General features: G+C 46.5%; 2 protein-coding genes across 2 annotated transcripts in view; both read right to left on the bottom strand.

Moving 5' to 3' along the window:
• USP13 (ubiquitin specific peptidase 13) overlaps positions 1-5,454 on the bottom strand; it is a 153,847-nt gene extending 148,393 nt beyond the window's left edge. The window contains exon 1 of the mRNA XM_056565255.1: positions 5,436-5,454. The gene's annotated coding sequence lies outside the window, so the exon portion shown is untranslated. The remainder of the gene's footprint in view (positions 1-5,435) is intronic.
• An 8,345-nt stretch (positions 5,455-13,799) lies between these two features.
• NDUFB5 (NADH:ubiquinone oxidoreductase subunit B5) lies at positions 13,800-26,815 on the bottom strand. Its single transcript, XM_056565245.1, has 6 exons — positions 26,682-26,815; positions 22,184-22,269; positions 21,086-21,152; positions 19,305-19,366; positions 16,848-16,954; positions 13,800-14,008 (listed from the first exon to the last, which is right to left on the bottom strand). Exons 1-6 carry the CDS (start codon positions 26,800-26,802, stop codon positions 13,888-13,890), a joined length of 564 nt encoding a protein of 187 aa, XP_056421220.1. The 5' UTR covers positions 26,803-26,815; the 3' UTR covers positions 13,800-13,887.
• Positions 26,816-26,989: the final 174 nt, after the last annotated feature.

Here is a 26,989-nt window from a genome sequence, read left to right as displayed (position 1 = left end):
AGGGAGCGGGGCCGCGCGCGCCGGGACAGGACAGACGGAGAGCGAGTCAGGTACGGGAGCCGGGATGCGCATCGCGAGCGGGCGCCACCCGCATCGCGAATCGCATCCCGGCTGGAGACGGTATCGCAGCGCACCGGGTCAGTGGAACTGACCGGAGCGCTGCAGTAGCGAGAGTGAAGCGAGCGCTCCGGGGAGGAGCGGGGACCCGGAGCGCTCGGCGTAACAGTACCCCCCCCCCTTGGGTCTCCCCCTCTTCTTAGAGCCTGAGAACCTGAGGAGCAGACTTTTGTCTAGGATATTGTCCTCAGGTTCCCAGGATCTCTCTTCAGGACCACAACCCTCCCAATCGACCAGAAAAAAGGTTTTCCCTCTGACCTTCTTGGAGGCCAGTATTTCTTTTACGGAGAAGATGTCCGAGGAGCCGGAAACAGGAGTGGGAGAAACAAGTTTGGGAGAGAAACGGTTGATGATGAGTGGTTTAAGAAGAGAAACGTGAAAGGCATTAGGAATACGAAGAGAAGGAGGAAGAAGAAGTTTGTAAGAGACAGGATTAATCTGGCACAAGATTTTGAAAGGACCAAGATAGCGTGGTCCCAATTTGTAGCTAGGGACACGGAAGCGGACATATTTGGCGGAGGGCCATACCTTGTCTCCAGGAGAAAAAATGGGGGGAGCTCTTCTTTTTCTATCAGCAAACTTCTTCATGCGTGATGAAGCCTGTAAAAGAGAATTTTGGGTCTCTTTCCATATGGTGGAAAGATCACGAGATATTTCATCCACAGCGGGCAAACCAGAGGGCAAGGGAGTAGGGAGGGGGGGAAGAGGGTGACGGCCGTACACCACGAAAAATGGGGATTTGGAGGAAGATTCAGAGACTCTGAAGTTATACGAGAATTCGGCCCATGGTAGAAGATCTGCCCAGTCATCCTGGCGGGAGGAAACAAAATGGCGTAAATAATCACCCAGGACCTGGTTAATTCTTTCTACTTGCCCATTGGATTGAGGATGATATGCAGAGGAAAAGTTTAATTTAATCTTGAGTTGTTTACAGAGAGCCCTCCAGAATTTTGACACGAATTGGACGCCTCTATCCGAGACGATCTGCGTGGGCAACCCGTGAAGACGAAAAATGTGTACAAAAAATTGTTTTGCCAACTGAGGCGCTGAAGGAAGACCAGGAAGAGGGATGAAATGTGCCATCTTGGAGAATCGATCAACGACCACCGTGGTGAGGTCGGCGACAACTGGCAGAGGAACTTCAGCGGGATCCATGGCCGGATCTACTGTCACGATGCCGGCTGGCAGGAGGTGGATCCTCTGTGCCAGAGAGGGATTGGCGTGGACCGTGCTAGTGGACCGGTTCTAAGTCACTACTGGTTTTCACCAGAGCCCGCCGCAAAGCGGGATGGTCTTGCTGCGGCGGTAGTGACCAGGTCGTATCCACTAGCAACGGCTCAACCTCTCTGGCTGCTGAAGATAGGCGCGGTACAAGGGAGTAGACAGAAGCAAGGTCGGACGTAGCAGAAGGTCGGGGCAGGCAGCAAGGATCGTAGTCAGGGGCAACGGCAGGAGGTCTGGAACACAGGCTAGGAACATACAAGGAAACGCTTTCACTGGCACGATGGCAACAAGATCCGGCGAGGGAGTGCAGGGGAAGTGAGGTATAAATAGGGAGTGCACAGGTGAACACACTAATTGGAACCACTGCGCCAATCAGCGGCGCAGTGGCCCTTTAAATCGCAGAGACCCGGCGCGCGCGCCCTAGGGAGCGGGGCCGCGCGCGCCGGGACAGGACAGACGGAGAGCGAGTCAGGTACGGGAGCCGGGATGCGCATCGCGAGCGGGCGCCACCCGCATCGCGAATCGCATCCCGGCTGGAGACGGTATCGCAGCGCACCGGGTCAGTGGAACTGACCGGAGCGCTGCAGTAGCGAGAGTGAAGCGAGCGCTCCGGGGAGGAGCGGGGACCCGGAGCGCTCGGCGTAACAGCTCCGTTCTGGAAACAGTGGCGTACCAGACGTTTTTCATTTTTATTGGGGAGGGGAGGGGGGCTGTGTAGGGGTATGTGTACATGTAGTGTTTTTTACTTTTTATTTTATTTTTTGTGGTAGTGTAGTGTTTTTAGGGTACAGTCGCACGGGCGGGGGTTCACAGTAGTTTCTCGCTGGCAATTTGAGCTGCAGCAGAAAGTTTGCCGCAGCTCAAATTTGCAGCCAGATACTTACTGTAATCCTCCGCCCATGTGAGTGTACCCTGTACGTTCACATTGGGGGGGGGGGGGGGACATCCAGCTGTTGCATAACTACAACTCCCAGCATGCCCGTTGGCCGTCGGTGACTGCTGAGAGTTGCAGTTTTGCAACAACTGTAGGCACACTGGTTATGTATCACTGAGTTTGTGACCTAACTCAGTGTTTCACAACCAGTGTGCCACCAGCTGTTGCAAAACTACAACTCCCAGCATGTACGGTGCATGGTGTACGGTGACTGCTGAGAGTTGTAGTTTGCAACAGCTGGAGGCACACCGGTCGTGAAACACTGAGTTAGGTGAAAAAAAACTCTGAGTTTCACAACCAGTGTGCCTTCAGCTGTTGCAAAACTACAACTCTCAGCAGTCACCGACAGCCAACGGGCATGCTGGGAGTTGTAGTTATGCAACCAGCAGATGCACCACTACAACTCCCAGCATGCACTTTAGCTGTTTGTGCAAGCTGGGAGTTGTAGTTAGACAACAGCTGAAGGTACACTTTTCCATAGAAAGAATGTGCCTCCAGCTGTTGCAAAACCATAAGTCCCAGCATGCCCATAAGGGAATGCTGGGAGTTGTGGTGGTCTGCCTCCTGCTGTTGCATAACTACAGCTCCCAGCATGCCCTTTTTGCATGCTGGGAGCTGTTGCTAAGCAACAGCAGGAGGCTGTCACTCACCTCCAACGATCCAGACGCTGCAGGTCAGTCCCGCCGCCGCAGCTGCTCCTGGGGCCCCGATCCCAACAGGGGCGCCGGGGATCGGGGTCCCCAGCACCCGGGGTGCACGTCCCGCACCCGCTCACGTCCTCCAGAAGAGGGGCGGAGCGGGTGCGGGAGTGACACCCGCAGCAGGCGCCCTGATTGGTCGGCCGGTAATCCGGCCGACGAATCAGGGCGATCGTGAGGTGGCACCAGTGCCACCTCACCCCTGCAGGCTCTGGCTGTTCGGGGCCGTCAGAGACGGCCCCGAACAGCCAGTAATTCCGGGTCATCGGGTCACTGGAGACCCGATTGACCCGGAATCGCCGCAGATCGCTGGACTGAATTGTCCAGCGATCTGCGGCGATCGCCGACATGGGGGGGCATAATGACCCCCCTGGGCGATATGCCGGGATGCCTGCTGAACGATTTCAGCAGGCATCCGGCTCCGGTCCCCAACCGGCTAGCGGTGGGGGCCGGAATTCCCACGGGCGTATGGATACGCCCTCGGTCCTTAAGGACTTGGGATTCAGGGCGTATCCATACGCCCTATGTCTTGAAGAGGTTAATGAGCTGAACGGAGTCAGATAGAGATAGTTTTGCCCCATATCCGGTTTTGTGACCAGACCTAAAACCGTAGTATACCACTGTCCAGAGTAGGAGCAAATCCCGATAGCAAACCTCTTCTGTTCTGGATAGTTCCTGACATGTACAGAAGTGTCAGCAGAGAGCACTGTGGTCAGACTGGAAAGAACTTTCTCTGGAGCATTCAGCAGCTGTTAATCCTTCCACTACTTAAGATTTCTAAATACAAGTAATTTACAAATCTGCAAAAATGAGGTAGATATTCAGCTCACCTGTTTCACACGTTTACGGCCAGCCTTAAAAAGGTAGCTCCCACCATCTTTTTTTTTTTTTTATCCCTGCCTATTACCCATCTATCCCTAATGTTTTTTTTTACCATGTTAAAAATGACTTTGTCTGCCTGGTAGTGTGCTCACTACCAGACAAACTTCCCCAGCAGGCTCCACGTCACTAATGCCTGCTGCCTGCTGCAACTTCCGCCCTTAGTTCATCTATATAGTGTGCCTCCAGCTGTTTCACCACTACAACTCCCAGCTTGCCCTGACATCTATCGGCTGTCAGGGCAAGCTGGGAGTTGTAGTGTTGAAACAGCTGGAGGCACCCTGTGCAGAAAACAGTTAGGGCCATGGGCGTGGCACTACCCTGTTCCCTCCTTCTGTTCCCCGATTCCCCTCCCCCCCCCCCCCGGTGTTAAAATGCCAAACCCTGCTCTCCCACAATCCCCGCTCTCCCCTAAAACAGATCCATACATACTGCCAGACAGTCCAGCGTGCAGGGGCAGCAGTAGCGGCGGCATCATGTGCAAGAGGGAGACCCCTAGTGGCCGGTTTTCAAACATTAATTAAAGCATTTTAATAAATAAAAATAATGAAAATGTATTAGAGATATGTTGTAGTACATATGTACTACATCATATCAAAAAAAAAAGTTCATGACAGTGCCCATTTAAGGTTCAAAGCACACCATGGGGGAAAGTGGAGCCAGCATTGAATCATCATTAAAAATCCATAGAAAGATGAGCACAAGGACAAAAGTGCATCAGTGTATAGTGGTATCAAAACACCTCTGGATGCCGTGTCTAAAGGTCACAAAACCCGTCAGCTTCCAGAGGTGTTTTGATACCACTATGCACTGATGCACTTTTGTAATTTTGCTCATATTTCCTATCTTTCTATGGATTTTTAACAACGATTCAATAAATAAAATGTTTTTACTCAGTGCTGGCTCCACTTTTCCCCATGGTATATAATTTACAAATTTGTTTAACTTTCTGGCACCAGTTGATTGGAAAAAAAATTCCACCGGAATACACCTTTAAGGACACAACTAATTTGAGGACACATCCAATGTCCATTTTTGCTTTTCCACTTTGTCTTTTATTCTCGTATTTTAAGAGCCATAACTCTTATTTTTCCCTCCAGAGGGCATGTGTTTTTTGCATACAAGGCTGTATGAGGGCTACCTTTTTTTATTGCTCCACGATCTGTAGTTTTTATCGGTACCATTTTTGTTTTCATGGGACTTTTTATTAAAAAAAAGTTTGATATTTGATGTGATTAAAATGTTATGCTGTTCACAGTGCGAGATCATAAACATTGTTATTATTTCGTACAATGCAGCGATACCATATAGGTTTATTTTTATTTTTTGTAAAATGGGAGAGATTTTAAGTTTTACTAGGGGAGAGGTTATTATATAGTTAGAATTATTATTCATTTTAGTCCCATAGGGGACTATTATATGCAATCATTGCATTACACTGTAAAATACTATACTATTGCATAGCATTGTACAGGAGATCGGCACTGATACAGCCTGGGGTAAAATATGATATCTGGCAAAAAAACTAAAATTCTTGCCATTATGGCCGGACTGCGCACCAAAAATAATAAACCCTAATTTACCTTCTGCTGCTCCCCCTGGTGCTGCTGGATTCAGACTCATCCTCTGGCTTCTTCCTGCTTTTAAAGTGCTACACGTCACATTGCAATCAGATAATCCTCGTCTGCAGAGATGTCCTGCCTCGACCGGTGATCGGCTGGGCAGCAGTGTGATGTAACTGGCCCAGCCTTCTTGCTGGTACCCAGGCCAGTTACATCACAATGTGGCTCAGCCAATCACCAGACGAGGCGGGACATTGCTGCAGCAATGCTGGGGATGTGAAAATTAGAGTGAAGTCATGCTAGGGACCAGGAAAGAGATGGAGAGCCGTACTTGTAGTTGAAATGAAATGGAGTTCTGTGCTTGTAGTAGAAATTAGTTGGGGAGCCATGATGGGAACTCTGAATGAGATGGGGAGCCATGCTGAGGACTAGGACTAAAATGGGGAGCCATGCAGGGGCCTAGGAATGAGATGGGGAGCCATGCTGAGGACTAGGAATGAAATGGGGAGCCATGCTGAGGACTAGGAATGAAATGGGGAGCCATGCTGGGGCCTAAAAATGAAATGGGGAGCCATGCTGAAGACTAGGAATAAAATGGGTAGCCATGCTGGGGCCTAAAAATGAGATGGGGAGCCATGCTGAAGACTAGGAATAAAATGGGTAGCCATGCTGGGGCCTAGGAATGAAATGGGAGGCCATGCTGGGGCCTAGGAATGAGATAGGGAGCCATGCTGAGGACTAGGAATAAAATGGGGAGCCATGCTGAGGACTAGGAATAAAATGGGTAGCCATGCTGGGGCCTAGGAATGAGATGGGAAGCCATGCTGTGTTTAAATCATTACTGTCATTAGTAATAAAAAATGCTTAAAATCAGTGTAGTTGTCACAATTCGGCTGGCAGGTGGTGGATCCTCTGTGCCAGAGAGGGATTGGCGTGGACCGTGCTAGTGGACCGGTTCTAAGTTGCTACTGGTATTCACCAGAGCCCGCCGCAAAGCGGGATGGTCTTGCAGCGGCGGTAGCAACCAGGTCGTATCCACTAGCAACGGCTCAACCTCTCTGACTGCTGAAGATAGGCGCGGTACAAGGGAGTAGACAAGAGCAAGGTCGGACGTAGCAGAAGGTCGGGGCAGGCAGCAAGGATCGTAGTCAGGGGCAACAGCAGGAGGTCTGGAACACAGGCTAGGAACACACAAGGAAACGCTTTCACCGGCACAATGGCAACAAGATCCGGCGAGGGAGTGCAGGGGAAGTGAGGTATACATAGGGAGTGCACAGGTGAACACACTAATTAGACCAACTGCGCCAATCAGTGGCGCAGTGGCCTTTTAAATCACAGAGACCCGGCGCGCGCGCGCCCTAGGGAGCGGGGCCGCGCGCGCCGGGACAGGACCGACGGAGAGCGAGTCAGGTACGGGAGCCGGGGTGCGCATCGCGAGCGGGCGCCACCCGCATCGCGAATCGCATCCCGGCTGGGGGCGGTATCGCAGCGCACCCGGTCAGTAGATCTGACCGGAGCGCTGCAGTAGCGAGGATGTTGCGAGCGCTCCGGGGAGGAGCGGGGACCCGGAGCGCTCGGCGTAACAGTACCCCCCCCCTTGGGTCTCCCCCTCTTCTTGGAGCCTGAGAACCTGAGGACCAGACTTTTGTCTAGGATGTTGTCCTCAGGTTCCCAGGATCTCTCTTCAGGACCAAAGCCCTCCCAATCAACCAAAAAAAATGTTTTCCCTCTGACCGTCTTGGAGGCCAGTATCTCCTTCACAGAGAAGATGTCAGAAGAACCGGAAACAGGAGTGGGAGAAACAAGTTTGGGAGAGAAACAGTTGATGATGAGTGGTTTAAGGAGAGAGACATGAAAGGCATTGGGAATACGAAGAGAAGGAGGAAGAAGAAGTTTGTAAGAGACAGGATTAATTTGGCACAAGACTTTGAAAGGACCAAGATAGCGTGGTCCCAGTTTGTAACTGGGGACACGAAAGCGGACATATTTAGCGGAGAGCCATACCTTGTCTCCGGGAGCAAAAATGGGGGGAGCTCTTCTTTTCTTATCGGCAAACTTTTTCATGCGAGATGAAGCCTGTAAAAGAGAATTTTGGGTCTCTTTCCATATGGTGGAAAGATCACGAGTCACTTCATCCACAGCGGGCAAACCAGAGGGCAAGGGAATAGGGAGGGGGGGAAGAGGGTGACGGCCGTACACCACGAAAAATGGGGATTTAGCAGAAGATTCAGAGACTCTGAAGTTGTACGAGAATTCGGCCCATGGTAGAAGATCTGCCCAGTCATCCTGGCGGGAGGAAACAAAATGCCGTAAATAGTCACCCAGGACCTGGTTAATTCTTTCTACTTGCCCATTGGATTGAGGATGATAAGCAGAAGAGAAGTTTAATTTAATCTTGAGTTGTTTACAGAGAGCCCTCCAGAATTTTGACACGAATTGGAAGCCTCTATCCGAGACGATCTGCGTGGGCAAACCGTGAAGACGAAAAATGTGTACAAAAAATTGTTTTGCCAACTGAGGCGCTGAAGGAAGACCAGGAAGAGGAATAAAATGTGCCATCTTGGAAAATCGATCAACGACCACCCAAACAACAGTGTTGCCACGGGATGGGGGTAGGTCTGTAATAAAGTACATACCAATCAGAGACCAAGGCTGTTCGGGGACAGGCAGAGGATGAAGGAGACCAGCAGGCTTCTGGCGAGGAGTCTTATCCCGGGCACAGACAGTACAGGCCCGCACAAAATCAACAACATCCGTCTCCAGAGCCGGCCACCAATAGAAACGAGAGATGAGTTGCAAGGACTTTTTGATGCCCGCATGGCCTGCGAGGTGGGAGGAGTGACCCCATTTGAGAATCCCGAGACGTTGGCGTGGAGAAACGAAGGTCTTCCCTGGAGGAGTTTGCCTGATGGAGGCTGGAGAAGTGGAGATCAGACAGTCAGGAGGAATGATGTGTTGCGGAGAGACCTCTACTTCCGAGGCATCCGAGGAACGAGAAAGAGCATCGGCCCTAATGTTCTTGTCGGCAGGGCGAAAATGAATTTCAAAGTTAAAACGGGCAAAGAACAACGACCACCTGGCCTGGCGAGGATTCAGCCGTTGGGCAGACTGGAGATAGGAGAGATTCTTGTGATCGGTGTAAATGATAACTGGAAATTTTGATCCCTCCAGCAGATGCCTCCATTCCTCAAGTGCCAATTTAATGGCCAGTAGTTCTCGATCCCCGATGGAGTAGTTCCTCTCCGCCGGAGAGAAGGTCCTAGAAAAAAAACCACAAGTAACAGCATGCCCGGAAGAATTTTTTTGTAGAAGGACCGCTCCAGCTCCCACTGAGGAGGCATCAACCTCCAATAGGAAGGGTTTAGATGGGTCAGGTCTGGAGAGCACGGGAGCAGAAGAAAAGGCAGACTTGAGCCGTTTAAATGCGTCTTCCGCTTGGGGAGACCAGGACTTAGGATTGGCATTCTTCTTGGTTAAAGCCACGATAGGAGCCACAATAGTGGAAAAATGTGGAATAAATTGTCTGTAATAATTGGCGAACCCCAAAAAATGTTGGATAGCACGGAGTCCGGAGGGGCGTGGCCAATCTAAGACGGCAGAGAGTTTATCTGGGTCCATTTGTAGTCCCTGGCCAGAGACCAAGTATCCTAGGAAAGGAAGAGATTGACATTCAAACAGACATTTCTCCATTTTGGCATAAAGTTGATTGTCTCGAAGTCTCTGAAGAACCATGCGGACATGCTGGCGATGTTCTTCTAAGTTGGCAGAAAAAATCAGAATATCGTCCAGATACACAACAACACAGGAATATAAGAGATCACGAAAAATTTCATTAACAAAGTCTTGGAAGACGGCAGGGGCGTTGCACAGGCCAAAGGGCATGACCAGATACTCAAAGTGTCCATCTCTGGTGTTAAATGCAGTTTTCCATTCGTCCCCCTCCCTGATGCGGATGAGATTATAAGCACCTCTTAAGTCCAGTTTGGTAAAGATGTGAGCACCTTGAAGGCGATCAAAGAGTTCTGAGATAAGAGGTAGGGGGTAGCGGTTCTTTACCGTGATTTTATTAAGTCCGCGGTAATCAATGCAAGGACGTAGGGAGCCATCTTTTTTGGACACAAAGAAAAATCCAGCTCCGGCAGGAGAGGAGGATTTGCGGATAAACCCCTTTTTAAAATTTTCCTGGATGTATTCAGACATAGCAAGAGTCTCTGGGGCGGACAGAGGATAAATTCTGCCCCGGGGTGGAGTAGTGCCCGGGAGGAGGTCAATAGGACAGTCATAAGGCCTGTGAGGAGGTAAAGTCTCAGCTTGCTTTTTGCAAAATACGTCAGCATAGTCCATATAAGCCTTAGGGAGACCGATTACAGGGGGAACCACAGGGTCACGGCAGGGAGTACTGGGAACCGGTTTAAGACAGTCCTTGAAACAAGAAGTACCCCAGCTCTTGATCTCTCCTGTGGACCAATCAAGGGTTGGGGAATGGCGTTGAAGCCACGGTAGTCCAAGGAGAATTTCGGAAGTGCAATTGGAGAGGACTAAAAACAAAATTTTTCCGTGATGAGGTCCGATGCACATTAGGAGGGGCTCCGTGCGGTAACGCACGGTACAGTCCAATCTTTCATTGTTAACACAATTGATGTAGAGGGGTCTGGCGAGACTGGTCACCGGGATGTTGAACCTGTTGATGAGAGAGGCCAAAATAAAATTTCCTGCAGATCCGGAATCCAAGAAGGCCATAGTAGAGAAGGAGAAGGTAGAGGCAGATATCCGCACAGGCACAGTAAGGCGTGGAGAAGCAGAGTTGACATCAAGAACTGTCTCACCTTTGTGCGGAGTCAGCGTACGTCTTTCCAGGCGGGGAGGACGGATAGGACAATCCTTCAGAAAGTGTTCGGTACCGGCACAGTACAGGCAAAGATTCTCCATGTGGCGTCGTGTCCTCTCTTGAGGTGTCAAGCGAGACCGGTCAACTTGCATAGCCTCCACGGCGGGAGGCACAGGAACGGATTGCAGAGGACCAGAGGAGAGAGGAGCCGGGGAGAAAAAACGCCTCGTGCGAACAAAGTCCATATCCTGGCGGAGCTCCTGACGCCTTTCAGAAAAACGCATGTCAATGCGAGTGGCTAGATGAATGAGTTCATGCAGGTTAGCAGGAATTTCTCGTGCGGCCAGAACATCTTTAATGTTGCTGGATAGGCCTTTTTTAAAGGTCGCGCAGAGGGCCTCATTATTCCAGGATAATTCGGAAGCAAGAGTACGGAATTGGATGGCGTACTCGCCAACGGAAGAATTACCCTGGACCAGGTTCAGCAGGGCAGTCTCAGCAGAAGAGGCTCGGGCAGGTTCCTCAAAGACACTTCGAATTTCCGAGAAGAAGGAGTGTACAAAGGCAGTGGCGGGGTCATTGCGGTCCCAGAGCGGTGTGGCCCATGACAGAGCTTTTCCAGACAGAAGGCTGACTACGAAAGCCACCTTAGACCTTTCAGTAGGAAACTGGTCCGACATCATCTCCAAGTGCAGGGAACATTGTGAAAGAAAGCCACGGCAAAACTTAGAGTCCCCATCAAATTTATCCGGCAAGGATAGTCGTAGGCCGGAAGCGGCCACTCGCTGCGGAGGAGGTGCAGGAGCTGGCGGAGGAGATGATTGCTGAAGCTGTGGTAGTAGCTGCTGTAGCATCACGGTCAGTTGAGACAGCTGGTGGCCTTGTTGCGCTATCTGTTGCGACTGCTGGGCGACCACCGTGGTGAGGTCGGCGACAACTGGCAGTGGAACTTCAGCGGGATCCATGGCCGGATCTACTGTCACGATTCGGCTGGCAGGTGGTGGATCCTCTGTGCCAGAGAGGGATTGGCGTGGACCGTGCTAGTGGACCGGTTCTAAGTTGCTACTGGTATTCACCAGAGCCCGCCGCAAAGCGGGATGGTCTTGCAGCGGCGGTAGCAACCAGGTCGTATCCACTAGCAACGGCTCAACCTCTCTGACTGCTGAAGATAGGCGCGGTACAAGGGAGTAGACAAGAGCAAGGTCGGACGTAGCAGAAGGTCGGGGCAGGCAGCAAGGATCGTAGTCAGGGGCAACGGCAGGAGGTCTGGAACACAGGCTAGGAACACACAAGGAAACGCTTTCACTGGCACAATGGCAACAAGATCCGGCGAGGGAGTGCAGGGGAAGTGAGGTATACATAGGGAGTGCACAGGTGAACACACTAATTAGACCAACTGCGCCAATCAGTGGCGCAGTGGCCCTTTAAATCGCAGAGACCCGGCGCGCGCGCGCCCTAGGGAGCGGGGCCGCGCGCGCCGGGACAGGACCGATGGAGAGCGAGTCAGGTACGGGAGCCGGGGTGCGCATCGCGAGCGGGCGCCACCCGCATCGCGAATCGCATCCCGGCTGGGGGCGGTATCGCAGCGCACCTGGTCAGTAGATCTGACCGGGGCGCTGCAGTAGCGAGGATGTTGCGAGCGCTCCGGGGAGGAGCGGGGACCCGGAGCGCTCGGCGTAACAGTAGTAATGTGCCCTTAAACTTGTATACATAATATGCATGTGTTAATATGTAAAATACCTTTTGATCTAAGTATTCCTTTAATGAGTCTTATGCATTTTTCTCAGAGGGGGTGTGTATTTTCCCTGGAGTACGATGAGCTCCCCCACCGTCACGAGGTCTGCACAACCATTTTTATACTTTCTGCCTAAATGCATGCTCATATAACTCTAATGCAAATATGTGAAACTATATGGTGCAAGGACAGAAGAAAAACCTGCATTTTTCCGCTTTGTGACCAAAGTGCATGCTTTTTATAACCCTAAAGCAGCAATGTGGAACCTATATGGTGCAAATACATAAGTTCATAAAATGACCAAGCAAACCATTTTTCATATAAACTGTAGTTTAGCACCTTGTATTGCTTGTCACTGTGCATGTGAATGATTCTCATGTGAAGAGGCTGCAAGCTGTCTGCATCTCACAGATGTTCTAACACAATTGAAAGCTGGACTATACACTGTACTGCGTGAGCAGAGGAGAGAGAACCCCCCCCCCCTTTCAAAATTTCAGTCCTTTTCTTGGTAGTATTCAGGACCAAAGAACCCCAGATACCAGTGTTCGTTTTCAAAATTAAAGAGACAGAGACCCCTAGTGGCCCTGTTTTTAAACATTTCACATATTTGAAATGAATTCTCAGGCCTAAAAAGTACCAAGAAAAGATTAAGGAAAAGTGGACTACACAAACTGGAGAATTGAATGATTGCACATGGAAGCGGGTATTTGAAAATGTGACACACTGCTCAGAGAATAAAGCACATCAAGTACTTCAGTTGAGAATTCTATTTCCGTTGTATCATTCCCCAATGGCGTTGCCGAAATTTAAATATCAGGATAATTAACCCAAATGCAATGAGGAGAACCCTGATTTCCTTCATTTAATGTGGGGGTGCCCAAAATTTTTGGTTGGAGATAGCAGAATTCTTAGAATACAGGTTTTTGAGGAAAATTTTGGGCGAAGTGGGGGAATTCGAGGACCTGAATGTATTATGCTTAAGGCTAAGGTGTTAATAATGAGGACCTGGTTTACTGAGAAACTGCCAGTGCTGGATCACTGGATACACTTAGTAAATAAAATAAGGGGGTATGAAGAAAATTTGGCCAAATCCTTAAAAGCTGGCAAAAAGTTTTAATCGACTTGGAGGGGTTGGTGGTGTGCCTGGGAGGATTTGGGTAAATTAATGCATGTTTATGTGGTCCCTTTATTGAGGTGCTATGTTGGTTGGGGTTTGGATTGGTATATTGCATGCTATTTTTGTATATCCATGCAAATAGTTTTTAGATTAATAAAATAAAAATGTGGAGAATGCTCTCAAGTCTTCCAGGCAGACATTCTGCAAATTTTTGGCCATGCCAACATGGCCTAGGGGTATATTCACACAGGCAGCTTTACTATGGTGCAAAATCCACAGAAGATTTTGTTGAAACCTCAGAAATGCCAGTTTATATGTTAAAGTAGGTTATATGGTAAATACATTTTCCAATAAGATAGTGATCTATACAGTGTGTATGACAGTCTATACCTACTTACTGATGCTACGGCTGCATACTGGCAAACATTGCAGCTCGTGTAAGGTCTTCTGAGCTCGTATGAATGAAATAGATGTGTGCATACTGCACTCTATAGACATGTACAGGACATCTGGCACTCTTCTATACAGCTGCACGGGTAATTTAACAGGACAGTCGTAATGACGAATAATCATTACAATCACACTTACCATAAGTTGTTGGCTGGAGTAGGTAGCATCCCCCACTGCATGTTTAAGTCATTGGCATTAACAAGCACAACTTAAAAATAAATATTGGGTATCTACATATTAAACAAGAAAACAATATTACATTACACTGGTACAAAGTTTATTTGAAACAGTCACCAGAATAAGATTATTTAAGAATTACAGCAATGCAATACAATCAGGAGCACTATTCATCTGGGACTCCCTTAGGTGCAATATCAATGAGGTTCTTATCCAGAGTCTCAAACTGAAACCATGGACCATCGCCATTCTGTCTCATAGAGCGACGTGCTGCAGTTTCATACAACCTGCAAATCAAATCAGAATTTAGTTATTGTTCCAAATGGTAAGAGACTAAGCAGGTATTAACAACAGTGAACAGTATAATGGCACAGATGCACAAATGGGACGTATAATTTCAATAAAAAATGTTCAATGTCTTCTAGTTCTTCAGATTATATTGCTTTAGGCATCTTGTATATTTATTTCTAAATCTGAAGCTAAAATCTGGAATTTTTCAGCTTTGTCAAAAATGAGGCAACCTGGGGTGGCATTTGGAATTGTTTTTTTTTGCACTCGCTCTGGTATTGAGTTGATAGCTTTTATATACCGGTATTTTTTATTAACCATAGGCAGCTATGTAGAATATAAAAAAAAAGGTAGAAAGAGAGAAAAAAAAAAAAACACTATGGGAAATGCTTTAAATAGAAACAATAGTCTGTGTCAAGGAGACCTGCTTGAGTTAGATCTTTTTCCACTAAATATATATCCATACCTTTTTTTATTACACAAAACGTAAGCGGATAAAGCATAAATTAGTCTATGGGGGGGGGGGGGGGGGGGGCATTTAGCAATGTTGGTATGAAGAAAGAGAGATTTCACCCATGTTCTTTTTTACAGTTTCTCAAAATTTACCAAAATGGTGCAGTTATAGAAACCAGTGAGCTGCAGAGCTGGGTTTAAGCTTTGTGCTCTGGCATCTGACACATTTGTACGTATTCTATTAGGTGGTGTCCGATCGCCGAATGACTGCTCAGCGCTGGAGTTCCTATGGGATAACAATGATCAATGTAAAAGATCAGAGTGTGCAGTGGGGCTATAACATTGGGGGGGGGAAAAAAAAAAAAAAAAAAAATAAGTTAAAGATCATTTAACCCCTTCCCTAATAAAAGTTTGAATCACCCCCCTTTTCCCATAAAATAAATAAAAAAAAGTGTCAATAAAAATAAACATGTGGTATCGCCGCGTGCGGAAATGTCCAAATTATAAAAATATAGTTAATTAAACCACATGGACAATGGTCTACATGCAAAATAATTCCAAAGTCCCAAATAGCGTATTTTTGGTCACTTTTTATATAATGACAAAATGAATAAAAAGCGATCAAAAAGTCAGATCAATACAAATGGTACCACTAAAAACTTAAGATTACGGTGCAAAAAAAGAGCCATCACACCGCCCTGTATGTGGAAAAATAACAATTTGAAAGGGGTCAGAAGATGACAATTTTAAATGTATTAATTTTTGTGCATGTAGTTCTAAAATCAAGCCTATACAAGTAGGGTATCATTTTAACCGTATGGACCTACAGAATAAAGATAAGGTGTCATTTTTACCGAAAAATGTACTACGTAGAAACGGAAGCCCCCAAAATTTACAAAATGCCATTTTCTTAAATTTTGTCGCACAATGATTTTTTCCGTTTCGACGTAGATTTTTGGGTAAAATGACTGATGTCATTACAAAGTAGAATTGGTGGCTCAAAAAAATAAGCCATCATATGGATTTTTAGGTGCAAAATTGAAAGAATTATGATTTTTTTAAGGTAAGGAGGAAAAAAACAAAGTGCAAAAACGGAAAAACCCTGAGTCCTTAAGGGATTAAAGTGGTGTAAAGCCAATGATAAATGTCCCCCTATGAGTATACAGTGCTGGGTGGTATTTTTCAATATGCTAATGCACCATTTGTTATCTGGTAATAGGAGTGGAACAGACCTGAAATCAGCTGTCACGTTCCAAACCTATTCAGCTGTTGGGCTGACAAATGGAGAACTTCAATATACTATCAGCAACTACAGTGTACCCTCTATGAGACAACCACCCAAAATTGCAGAGGATAATGAGGAGATTTTTTTTTTTGCAAAACTCCAGGCTGCTTTCATGTCTTTTTTTTTTTTTTTTTATTACTGAGGAGAGGCCATAAAGCCCAGATTGGTGGAGTTTTGCACTAATGTTTGATCATCTGGATTTTTGGAATTCAGCCAGAGTAACCACTGGGTACTTGGTCACCACTTACCAAAGCCCCCCCAATTACTTAGATTGGTGAGGTGGCCAGAGAGTCCTGTTTTTTTTAAATTTCTTTATGGAGGCCACTGTGCTCTTGGGAACTTTCAGTGCAGCAAAACATCTCCAAATCTGTGGCTACATGCAATCCTGTCTGAGCTTTAGGCTAGGTTCAGACTACGGAATCTCCGGGCAGAAAATTTTCGCCCAGAGATTCCGAGTGCGGCCAGCGCTGGCTGAATCAGTCGGCGCTAGGACCGCGCGGACACTGCAGTCTCCAATAGACTGCAATGTGTTTCACGCGGATTTCCGCCTGAAGAAAGAGCAACCCCTTTCTTCAGGTGGAAATTTCTAAGCAGATTTTCCGTTCACAAATTCCCAAGTGTGAATTTGTGAATGAAAAACCATTCACTATACTATGCATTTTAGCAAGCGAAATTTCCACCTGCAATTTCAAAGCAGAATTGCAGGCGGAAATTCCGTAGTCTAAACCTAGCCTTACAGACAGTTTTTCCCCCTCATGGCTTGGTTTCTGCTCTGATATTGACAGGGCTGTGTCTGTCCAAATGGACTGCATTTACCACCGGTGACTCCAATAGAACCATCTCAGAGATGATCAAGAAATGGGAGACCCACAGAGCTAAATTTCAACTGTCATAGCAAAGGGTCTGAATACTTACGTCCATGCATAGTTTTAGCATTTACATTTTAAGAAATTGCTAAAATGTTTTTAGATTGATGGGCGAAAACCTGGATTTTTTTTATTTGAGCACATGGCCTTAACATAAAATGTAAAGGAAAAAAAAGGGTCTGAAGACTTTCTGAACACATTGTATAAACACATCAAACAGTTTGTGCAACATACCTGAGCTGACGTTTCTCATTTTCAACATGAATTAAACACATTTCTTTTTCGTATGATTTCTGGTAATCGGGAAACACATGGCGGGACAGAAAGCGAGTGATTGGGTGCTGAAAAACAAACATCAAATCTCTATTGATCTCAAATTGGGAAAAGAAAAAGTTAACAGTACAGAAAACATTTGGAGAGTATTACTTTTGCTGGAGAGGCGTCACATTGCAGTAAACTGGCACACGGGAGCAGACCCCAAAATGACTGCTTCATGACAGCAGCTGGTAAAAAGGCCAGCCCCTAATAAATCTCTACATAAAAGTTATATACAAAATAATGTATCACACCTGAGTTCTAGGTGACCACATTACCACATTTCTTGTGTAGGAAGAGGGATACGAGAGGAGGATTTATCAAAACCTGTGCAGAGGGAAAGTGGAGTAGTTGCCCATAGCAACCAGATTGCTTCTTTATAAAAAAAAAATAAAGTAAAGAAGCAATCTGATTGGTTGCTATGGGCAACGACACTACTCTTCCTCTGAACGGGTTTTGATAAATCTCCCCAATACTGCTCACTGCTATGTGACCGCTACATTACACAACCTAATGCAGAGAGCATATTCTTACATGCATAGCTTATAACAAACGTGATCATATAAAACTGCCAGCAATAGTATACCTGCCCACCCCTATGTTACTACTTTGCCCAAGACTTTTTTTCAAATCCTCCCTCCCCTGCTTTTCCCAAAGACAACCACTAAGTGGTGTACAAAATAATATGCTCATATATCTGCTCTATAGGGAATACGATTATGACCGGCTTAGTGTCGAGTAGATGTTGCTTGTCTGAACTCTCTACCGAGCTGTAGTGGCATATGGCCGCCTCACAGTGAATAGGTGGCCCTGCATGCTCTAAGACACACCCTGGGTTTCCAGACATTCCTTGTCTGGTGTGGGCATTTGACTGGCAAACAAGACAGCCAGCATAGGAGGGAATTGTTAGGTTCAATGGATTTATAGGTGGTTGTCTAAATTTTGATATTCTAAGTATAAAATACATAATACAGCTCATCTTAAAGAGGTTATCTAGGAATAGAAAAACAGAGCCGATTTATTCCAAAAACCGCACCATACCTGGTGTGTGATATTACTTTAAAAGGGGTACTCCGCCCCTACACATTTCCAGGAGGTCTGATCTCTCCTGCATCACCCCCTGTCATCTGGTGCTCGGAACAAACTTTGCTCCCTGCCTAATGACTGGCGATGCAGGGGCCGGAGGCTCATGACATTACAGCCCCGCCCCCTTGTGACGTCATGCCCCGCCCCCTCAATGCAAGTCTATGGGCGAAGGCGTGACTGCTGCTCGCCCCCTCCCATAGACTTGTATTGAGGGAGTGGGGCGTGATGTCACAAGGGAGCGGAGTGTGATGTCACAAGGGGGCGGAGCGTGATGTCACAAGGGGGCGGAGCGTGATGTCACAAGGGGGCGGAGCGTGATGTCACAAGGGGGCGGTCCCAGCATCGCCAGTCATAAGGCACGGAGTAAAGTTCGTTCCATGCACCAGACGACAGCGGGAGCTGCAGGAGAGATCGCGGGGGTTCCCAGCGATCAGACATTTTATCCTCTATCCTTTGGAAAGGGGAGAATATGTCTAGGGGCGGCGTACCCCTTTAATGGAACTAAGTTGCAATACCTCAGATAACTAGTTGACAGGTGTGGGGCTGTTTTTGGGGAAAAAAATTTTTTTTTTTCTTAGCAGTAAATTTTTATGGTTTCACTATTTTTGTTTTTGGTGGTACATGGTAGATACAAATTTACACAAGGCTCCTCGTACTGCGTATACACACCATTGTTTTTTGTCTAAAATGTAAAAAAAAAAAATTTAAATAAAGATTTTATTTGATTAACAAAAAGAGGGAACTGTTTTCTAGTCCTACAACCCTTTAAATAAACAATACCCAAATGATAACTGGCTCATTCCTAGTCATTTAAACAGGTACACCACAAAACTCAACTTATTCCCTATACTGTGGTACTGTGGATAAGTGTCTGAATGCAGATGGTCCAACCGCTGGGACACATTAAATCACTTTTATTAACAAATCTCACGTTCACGTGTCGGCAGACATTCTGCTGCAGCAAAGTGCCATTGATTTCATTGGGATTCTTCTACACTGTGCACACAGCAGAATTTCTGCAGCAGAAACATCCTGAAAATCCCAATTCAGACATCCACAGAAAGAATAGACTTGTCTATTCATTCTGCGGATTCCGCTTGGAAATGCATTGCTGTCTATAAGATGGCGCATTTCCAAGCGCCCGCCGCATCGTGCAAATGTGCGGAATGTCTGCCTGTGGACAGACATTCCGCACATTTTTGGCCGTGTAACTCAGCCTAAGTCTTGTCTTTTAATGACATCTGTAAGGGACAATATTTCTAGACAGACTACACATAATCCAGTGCATACCTGATAGTATTCAAAGGGCTCAGGAACATAATCTTCTGGAGTTTCAACTAATTCCGCTGGGCCTGGGATGAAAAAAAGAATTTATAGAGAGACATAAATAGCATTTCTAAAGTGTTAATTCTATAAAAAGAATATTCAAACACATAAGGCTAGGTTCAGACTACGGAATCTCTGGGCGGAAAATTTCCGCCCGGAGATTCCGAGTGCGGCCAGCGCTGACTCAGTCGAATCAGTCGGTGCTAGGACCGCGCGGACACTGCAGTCTCCAATAGACTGAAAGGCGGAAATTTCCAAGCAGAAACCCATTCACTACACTATACATTTTAGCAAGTGGAATTTCCACCAGCAATTTCAAAGAGGAATTGCAGGTGGAAATTCCGTAGTCTGAACCTAGCCTTAGAGTTGCACAAATGAGCTGATCATGACCTGTGTTTACATCTGCAGTATTATAAGTCGTGGGGTCCGATGTGCCACAGATCTGGCACTCCAGTTTTATTTTTTGCTCCCAATATGAAACATAAAAACTGAACTGAGATTACAGGTGTGAACTCAACCACAACAAGAGACATTTCCATACACAGTCCAGGTTATGTTCATACACCATTTTCTAAAGCTCAAAAGCGGATGAAGTTTTCAGCTAGTTTGAGGCTTTTTTTTCCTTTAGGGGCTTTTTAGGCCCTTTATTTTAACTGTATTTGAAGACACTTCTTGGCCATGTTTGTAGATTGTTATTGGATTACAACAAAAGCTATAGCCCAAATAAACAGATACTTTAATTTAAGACAGATTTTTTTGCAATTTATGAAGCAAAAAAAAAAAAAAAATAAATAAAAAGGATGGAAAAATTCAATTTTTGGGCCATAACTTAAGGCTGTAAGATTAATTAATGTGTGAACAAAGGGCAGTTTTACCATCAGGTTCCACATAACTGCATCATATATACAGGATTATAGTGTGGGTAACCTTTCTAAATCTAGTCCTGACCAAAATCGGTCCAACTGTCCTGGAAATAAATGCATTTATGCTATTTTGCATAAAATAGCAACATGGACAACGTTGCTATTTTAGCAATGATAACGCTGCCATCTCCCTGCCGTCCAACCAGCTCCTTTATCATTATTCCCCTACAGTACAAAATACTAGTAGTACTAGTCATACAGACAGCAACAGGAGGAGATGTTGTATATAACTAAATTGGTGGATTGGACAAGTGGGAGATGGAGGCACTATATTCCTGTATGTTCAGACTGGGGCAGGTAATCCTTCTGCCAGTTTCTTTTTAATTGGATTAACCTATACTACAATACAGAGAATCACCAATGTCACGATAAAGCTTTATCATCCTCATGTCAGCTTCTTTACAGTCCTGTCAAAAAACATGTCAAAAGTTGAGTAGTTGGGCCCCCCCCCTGATCAGAAGTAGTGGGGAGAAGTTTGTGGTAGCACACTTCACTCCCCAACTTGCACCAATCTACAATCCTGCAGCCCCATAACATTGTAGCCCAAGAACGTAAGTCACTGAGAGCCAGGGAGTGAAGTGCACTACTGCACTCTTATTTCAGCTGTTCTCCTGATCGGTGAAATAACAGGTAAGCTTTAAAGCAGAGTGAAATATGTAAAAAAAAAAAAAAATTATATTATATTATATTATATTATATTATAATATATATATATATATATATATATATATATATATACACACACACACACACACACACACATATATATTTTAATAATAATAATTGTCTCCCTCTTCCCACAAAAGCGATTAAGTGTCTTACCAATGAAAATGTTGATAAGTGCTATGGCGATACCTGCGGGTACTGCACTGAGTAATGTATAGAATTTCTGCAAACAAAATGAAAATAAATAGTTAATTCTTGGCTGCTTTCTGTGGGTTTGTAGCCAAGTTTACAGAACAGTAAGCTGCAGACTGATGTGTTCTTACACACAATACAGATTTGGTGTGTAGTTTTCAGGAGATTTTTTTATTTTTTTATTTTTTTAAACCCACGCCGAACAAAAGACCAATCAGATTGCTTCTTTTATTTTTCAGAGGGCTATTTTTTTTTATTAACACTATTTTAGTCCCCTTAGGGAACTATTACATGCAATCCTTTGATTGCATATACTGATTAATGCTATGCCATAGTATAGATCAGTGTTATATGTGCTCGATTGCTCCAGGCTGCTGTGGCTCCCTGGAGCATTAAGGCACAGATCGGACGGCGAGGAGACAGTGGTCCCCATCAGCTTTGCTGAGCCGCCAGGACTGTATTTTCTTTATTTTAGACACCGCGATCAATGTGGATAGTGGCGTCTAATAGGTTAATTCTGTGCATCAAAGTGATCGGTGATGTCTGGTAGTAGACATGGGTCCCGGAGGCAGATAGCCACCAGGACCGACTCGCTATGACGCAAAGAGGTTAAAGAAACAATATGGTTGCTATGGGAAACTTTTCCTCTGCACAGGTTTTATTGATCTCCCTAATTGTGTTTTTATAGTCAATAAAATATATCAGTATGATAGACAGGAATGCACAGGGACAAAACCATTTCTTGCCACAAGTAGTATCAGAGGCAGCACTGTCCCAGCAGACCCCATGTAAAACCCCAATCACATGGAGAAAATATGAAGTAGTCCAAGTATTTAGCCACACAGGTATTTTTAAAGGCCAATAATACTTTAATATGTAGTATATGTTAACCTATTCCTGGTACTGTGTATTCTTTAGGTCACTAGAACAGCTTCTATTCTATCTTTATGATGGGGCAATGGGAGATGATCTAACCCTAAAACACTGCATATCTGTACTGAACCCATGATATTGAATATCTGTGTATATAGAGCTGAATAGAGAGAATGTGGGCAGACTTACCAGTAAATGGAGGAATCTGTTGTCATAGTATGTAGATGGTGCCATCACAAATAACTTCTTTCCATGGCTTCCAAATCGCACGGGCACTACAGAAAGAAATGAGATGTGTCATGTACTATGGTACCATTACAACAAATACGTACAAAATTATATGACTGCACATTCAGGTAGTCCCTAAATATTATTTCATGTTTTCATTTCCCTCAGCTCAGCACAGGACTATCAGCAGAAAAAAAATGGGTGTAAATAAGCACATGGCTAGGCCGGAGCTAGTCACCATGATTCCGGGCATACCATTTTTATTTGTATAGTCTTCTGCAGAACTAAAATTGGCTTTTTTTTTTTTTAATGCAAATAAGGCTTAAGTGCCCAAAGTGCACTCTCCAGCACAGCAAGAGCCTACCAGCCCACATGCATCCCTGCGCTAGGGAATGTTCACTTGGTTTTTAGCCTAATTTACATAAAGGCTTCACATGACTAGCCTCCACCGAGCCATCGGTTTACTTACTCCCCTGCCTTTCAGATGACAAGTCTGGTTTTAAGGGACTGTTTTGTTAATGTATTGTGATCACTAGAAGAGTTTTCAGCTGATAGCCGTACTAAAGATCTTTCATCCACGAACAATGTTTTAGAAAATAATATTCTAAGAATGTTCCCAAAAAGATTGTCTGTATGTCAAGTGTCACTGATCATCAATATCCAGTATCAACAACTGTAAGACTGAGACATAGTTCACAGCTCAAAGCAAAAGCTACAGCCCAAAAAGAGCTACTCTCCATGTGGATGTATTTTGGGCTGTTTGAGGAGGGGGGCGAATACCCCACTTCCATAGCCAGTGTCTGGCTGAGCGGGCAAGTCCTGCTGGGAAAACTAAGAAGCAGGACGTGGTGATCAGCAGGGTACTGGGGTAGGGGAGCATGACTATTTTTACCTGCCAGATTGTCATTATCATTAAATGGCGGGACCAGCATGATTGACGTACAGGGCTCTATGCTGGGAGCGGATAAGGGTGGGTAGAAGGCATGCCCCTGTGAGCGTCAGCTGGCCCCTTCAACTGTTGGGCAGAAATACCAAACAGCCACAATATGAGTGTATAAGCTGTGGGCTAAGGAACCAAAAGTATAGTGTGCTTGCTCTCCCTATGCCCCAACTTATGGTGCCTGCACCTCAGTACCTTGTAATAGGCCACAACAGAGGTCACTCTGCTCCAGCTATAAGCAGCAGCCCTATTAAACTCAGCCGGGGTCCCCACAAGCGGGTTTGAGACCCAAGTCCTATTCATACTTAACGGCGTGTATTTTACGCGCGCACACATATACATACATACACATATATATATATATATATATATATATATATATATATATATATATATATATATATTCAGCAATATCTCCACAATAGTGCAACATACAAAGAAAAAAGAACTAGGCGTCATCTGCAGATCAGGCAGGACCAGCAGGTAGTCAGGGTGACGCTGATGTCAGTTTTCCCTTAGTATATGATATTAGAATGCATAGACAGTTGTGTTAAACTTTTTTTTAAAGGAACATATTTGGGTATTAACATGGCCCAAAATGATCATTTATTAGATAATCATATGTTCAACCATTAACCAACTTTGTAATGTGTATGGTCACCTGTAGATATGGCTCCAGGACCTTGTATACAGGATACGTGGAGTATACATGACAACATGGAGTGCTCACCTTGTATACAGGACATGTGGAATATACAAGACAACACAGAGTATACAGGGTACGTGGAGAGCCCACCTTGTATACAGGACATGGGAGTATACAGGGTACGTGGAGAGCCCACCTTGTATACAGGACATGGGGAGTATACAGGATACGTGGAGGGCCCACCTTGTATACAGGACATGGGGAGTATACAGGGTACGTGGAGGGCCCACCTTGTATACAGGACATGGGGAGTATACAGGGTACGTGGAGGGCCCACCTTGTATACAGGACATGGGGAGTATACAGGATACGTGGAGGGCCCACCTTGTATACAGGACATGGGGAGTATACAGGCTACGTGGAGGGCCCACCTTGTATACAGGACATGGGGAGTATACAGGGTACGTGGAGGGCCCACCTTGTATACAGGACATGGGGAGTATACAGGGTACGTGGAGGGCCCACCTTGTATACAGGACATGGGGAGTATACAGGGTACGTGGAGAGCCCACCTTGTATACAGGACATGGGGAGTATACAGGGTACGTGGAGAGCCCACCTTGTATACAGGACATGGGGAGTATACAGGGTACGTGGAGAGCCCACCTTGTATACAGGACATGGGGAGTATACAGGGTACGTGGAGAGCCCACCTTGTATACAGGACATGGGGAGTATACAGGCTACGTGGAGGGCCCACCTTGTATACAGGACATGGGGAGTATACAGGGTACGTGGAGAGCCCACCTTGTATACAGGACATGGGGAGTATACAGGGTACGTGAAGAGCCCACCTTGTATACAGGACATGGGGAGTATACAGGGTACGTGAAGAGCCCACCTTGTATACAGGACATGGGGAGTATACAGGGTACGTGGAGAGCCCACCTTGTATACAGGACATGGGGAGTATACGTTGAAGGCCCACCTTGTATACAGGACATGGGGAGTATACAGGGTACATGGAGAGCCCACCTTGTATACAGGACATGGGGAGTATACAGGATACGTGGAGGGCCCACCTTGTATACAGGACATGGGGAGTATACAGGGTACGTGGAGAGCCCACCTTGTATACATGACATGGGGAGTATACAGGATACGTGGAGAGCACAACCTTGTATACAGGACACGGGGAGTATACAGGGTACGTGGAGAGCGCACCTTGTATACAGGACACGGGGAGTATACAGGGTACGTGGAGAGCCCACCTTGTATACAGGACACGGGGAGTATACAGGACACGGGGAGTATACAGGATACGTGGAGAGCCCACCTTGTATACATGACACGGGGAGTATACAGGATACGTGGAGAGCCCACCTTGTATACATGACACGGGGAGTATACAGGATACGTGGAGAGCCCACCTTGTATACATGACACGGGGAGTATACAGGATACGTGGAGAGCCCACCTTGTATACATGACACGGGGAGTATACAGGATACGTGGAGAGCCCACCTTGTATACATGACACGGGGAGTATACAGGATACGTGGAGAGCCCACCTTGTATACAGGACATGGGGAGTATACAGGATACGTGGAGAGCCCACCTTGTATACAGGACACGGGGAGTATACAGGATACGTGGAGAGCCCACCTTGTATACAGGACACGGGGAGTATACAGGATACGTGGAGGGCCCACCTTGTATACAGGACACGGGGAGTATACAGGATACGTGGAGGGCCCACCTTGTATACAGGACATGGGGAGTATACAGGATACGTGGAGAGCCCACCTTGTATACAGGACATGGGGAGTATACAGGATACGTGGAGAGCCCACCTTGTATACAGGACATGGGGAGTATACAGGATACGTGGAGGGCCCACCTTGTATACAGGACATGGGGAGTATACAGGATACATGGAGGGCCCACCTTGTATACAGGACATGGGGAGTATACAGAATACGTGGAGAGCCCACCTTGTATACAGGACATGGGGAGTATACAGGATACGTGGAGAGCCCACCTTGTATACAGGACATGGGGAGTATACAGGATACATGGAGAGCCCACCTTGTATACAGGACATGGGGAGTATACAGGATACGTGGAGAGCCCACCTTGTATACAGGATACATGGAGAGCCCACCTTGTATACAGGACATGGGGAGTATACAGGATACGTGGAGAGCCCACCTTGTATACAGGACATGGGGAGTATACAGGATACATGGAGAGCCCACCTTGTATACAGGACATGGGGAGTATACAGGGTACGTGGAGAGCCCACCTTGTATACATGACATGGGGAGTATACAGGATACATGGAAGGCCCATCTTGTATACAGGACATGGGGAGTATACAGGATACATGGAAGGCCCATCTTGTATACAGGATACATAGAACCTACACATGGGGGGGGGGAGATTTATCAAAACCTGTGTAGAGGAAGAGTGGTGCAGTTGCCCATAGCAACCAGATTGCTTCATTTTCCACAGGCCTATTTAAAAATGAAAGATGCAAGCAGACTGGTTGCTATGGGCAACTGCACCACTCTTCTGCACAGGTTTTGATAAGTCTCCCCCATGGTGTATACCGGATACATGGAGTGCCTACCTTATATACACAGGACATCAGTATGTTATAGCACTACCTAGAACTCCCTCCCCATCAGGTGTATCACTTCTCCCCCATGTGATGCATCACACAGGCTGCAGGTGGCGCTCTCCTATGAGCATAGTGTCACTTGTCTATGGGGCTTTACAGTCAATGCCCCCAGTACTGTCAGCTCAATGTCAGTCCCTACAAGGTCACCCTGGACACGGCTCCTGCCCCTTCGGGCCCCCTCACATCTTACCAGCAGCGGCCGGCGGCCCCCTCCCCTGCAGGCTGCTTCTGCCGAGCACACCGCGCGATACCGGCTGCAGACGGCTGACCAGAGAGCCCGTCACCGACCGCAGGAGGCTCATGGCCGCCATGTTTACTGAGGGCAAGCGCGGGGAGTTGTGGGTAGCGCAGTGATGACGCGTTAATACCTGCGACACGTTTAGTGCACTGCGCCCTCTCCTTATTGGAGAATATCCAGAATTGCCGGTTTACATTACGGCCAGAGCCGCCGCCGTGCTACATTTCTATGCCCCATTCACAACTAGTATTACAATGTGG

The sequence above is a fragment of the Hyla sarda genome, chromosome 3 (assembly GCF_029499605.1).
Source record: "Hyla sarda isolate aHylSar1 chromosome 3, aHylSar1.hap1, whole genome shotgun sequence".
NCBI classification, from domain to species: domain Eukaryota; kingdom Metazoa; phylum Chordata; class Amphibia; order Anura; family Hylidae; genus Hyla; species Hyla sarda.
The sequence above is the reverse complement of the archived record's forward strand: the minus strand, read 5'-3'. Positions and strand labels throughout refer to the sequence as shown.

Coding starts and splice junctions, on each gene's coding strand:
- NDUFB5 (XM_056565245.1), bottom strand. CDS start 26,802: ATGGCGGCCATGAGCCTCCTGCGGTCGGTGACGGGCTCTCTGGTCAGC. Junction 22,270..26,681: donor GGGGCCGCCGGCCGCTGCTG/GTAAGATGTGAG, acceptor TTCTTTCTGTAG/TGCCCGTGCGATTTGGAAGC. Junction 19,367..21,085: donor ACTTATCAACATTTTCATTG/GTAAGACACTTA, acceptor TTTTCATCCCAG/GCCCAGCGGAATTAGTTGAA.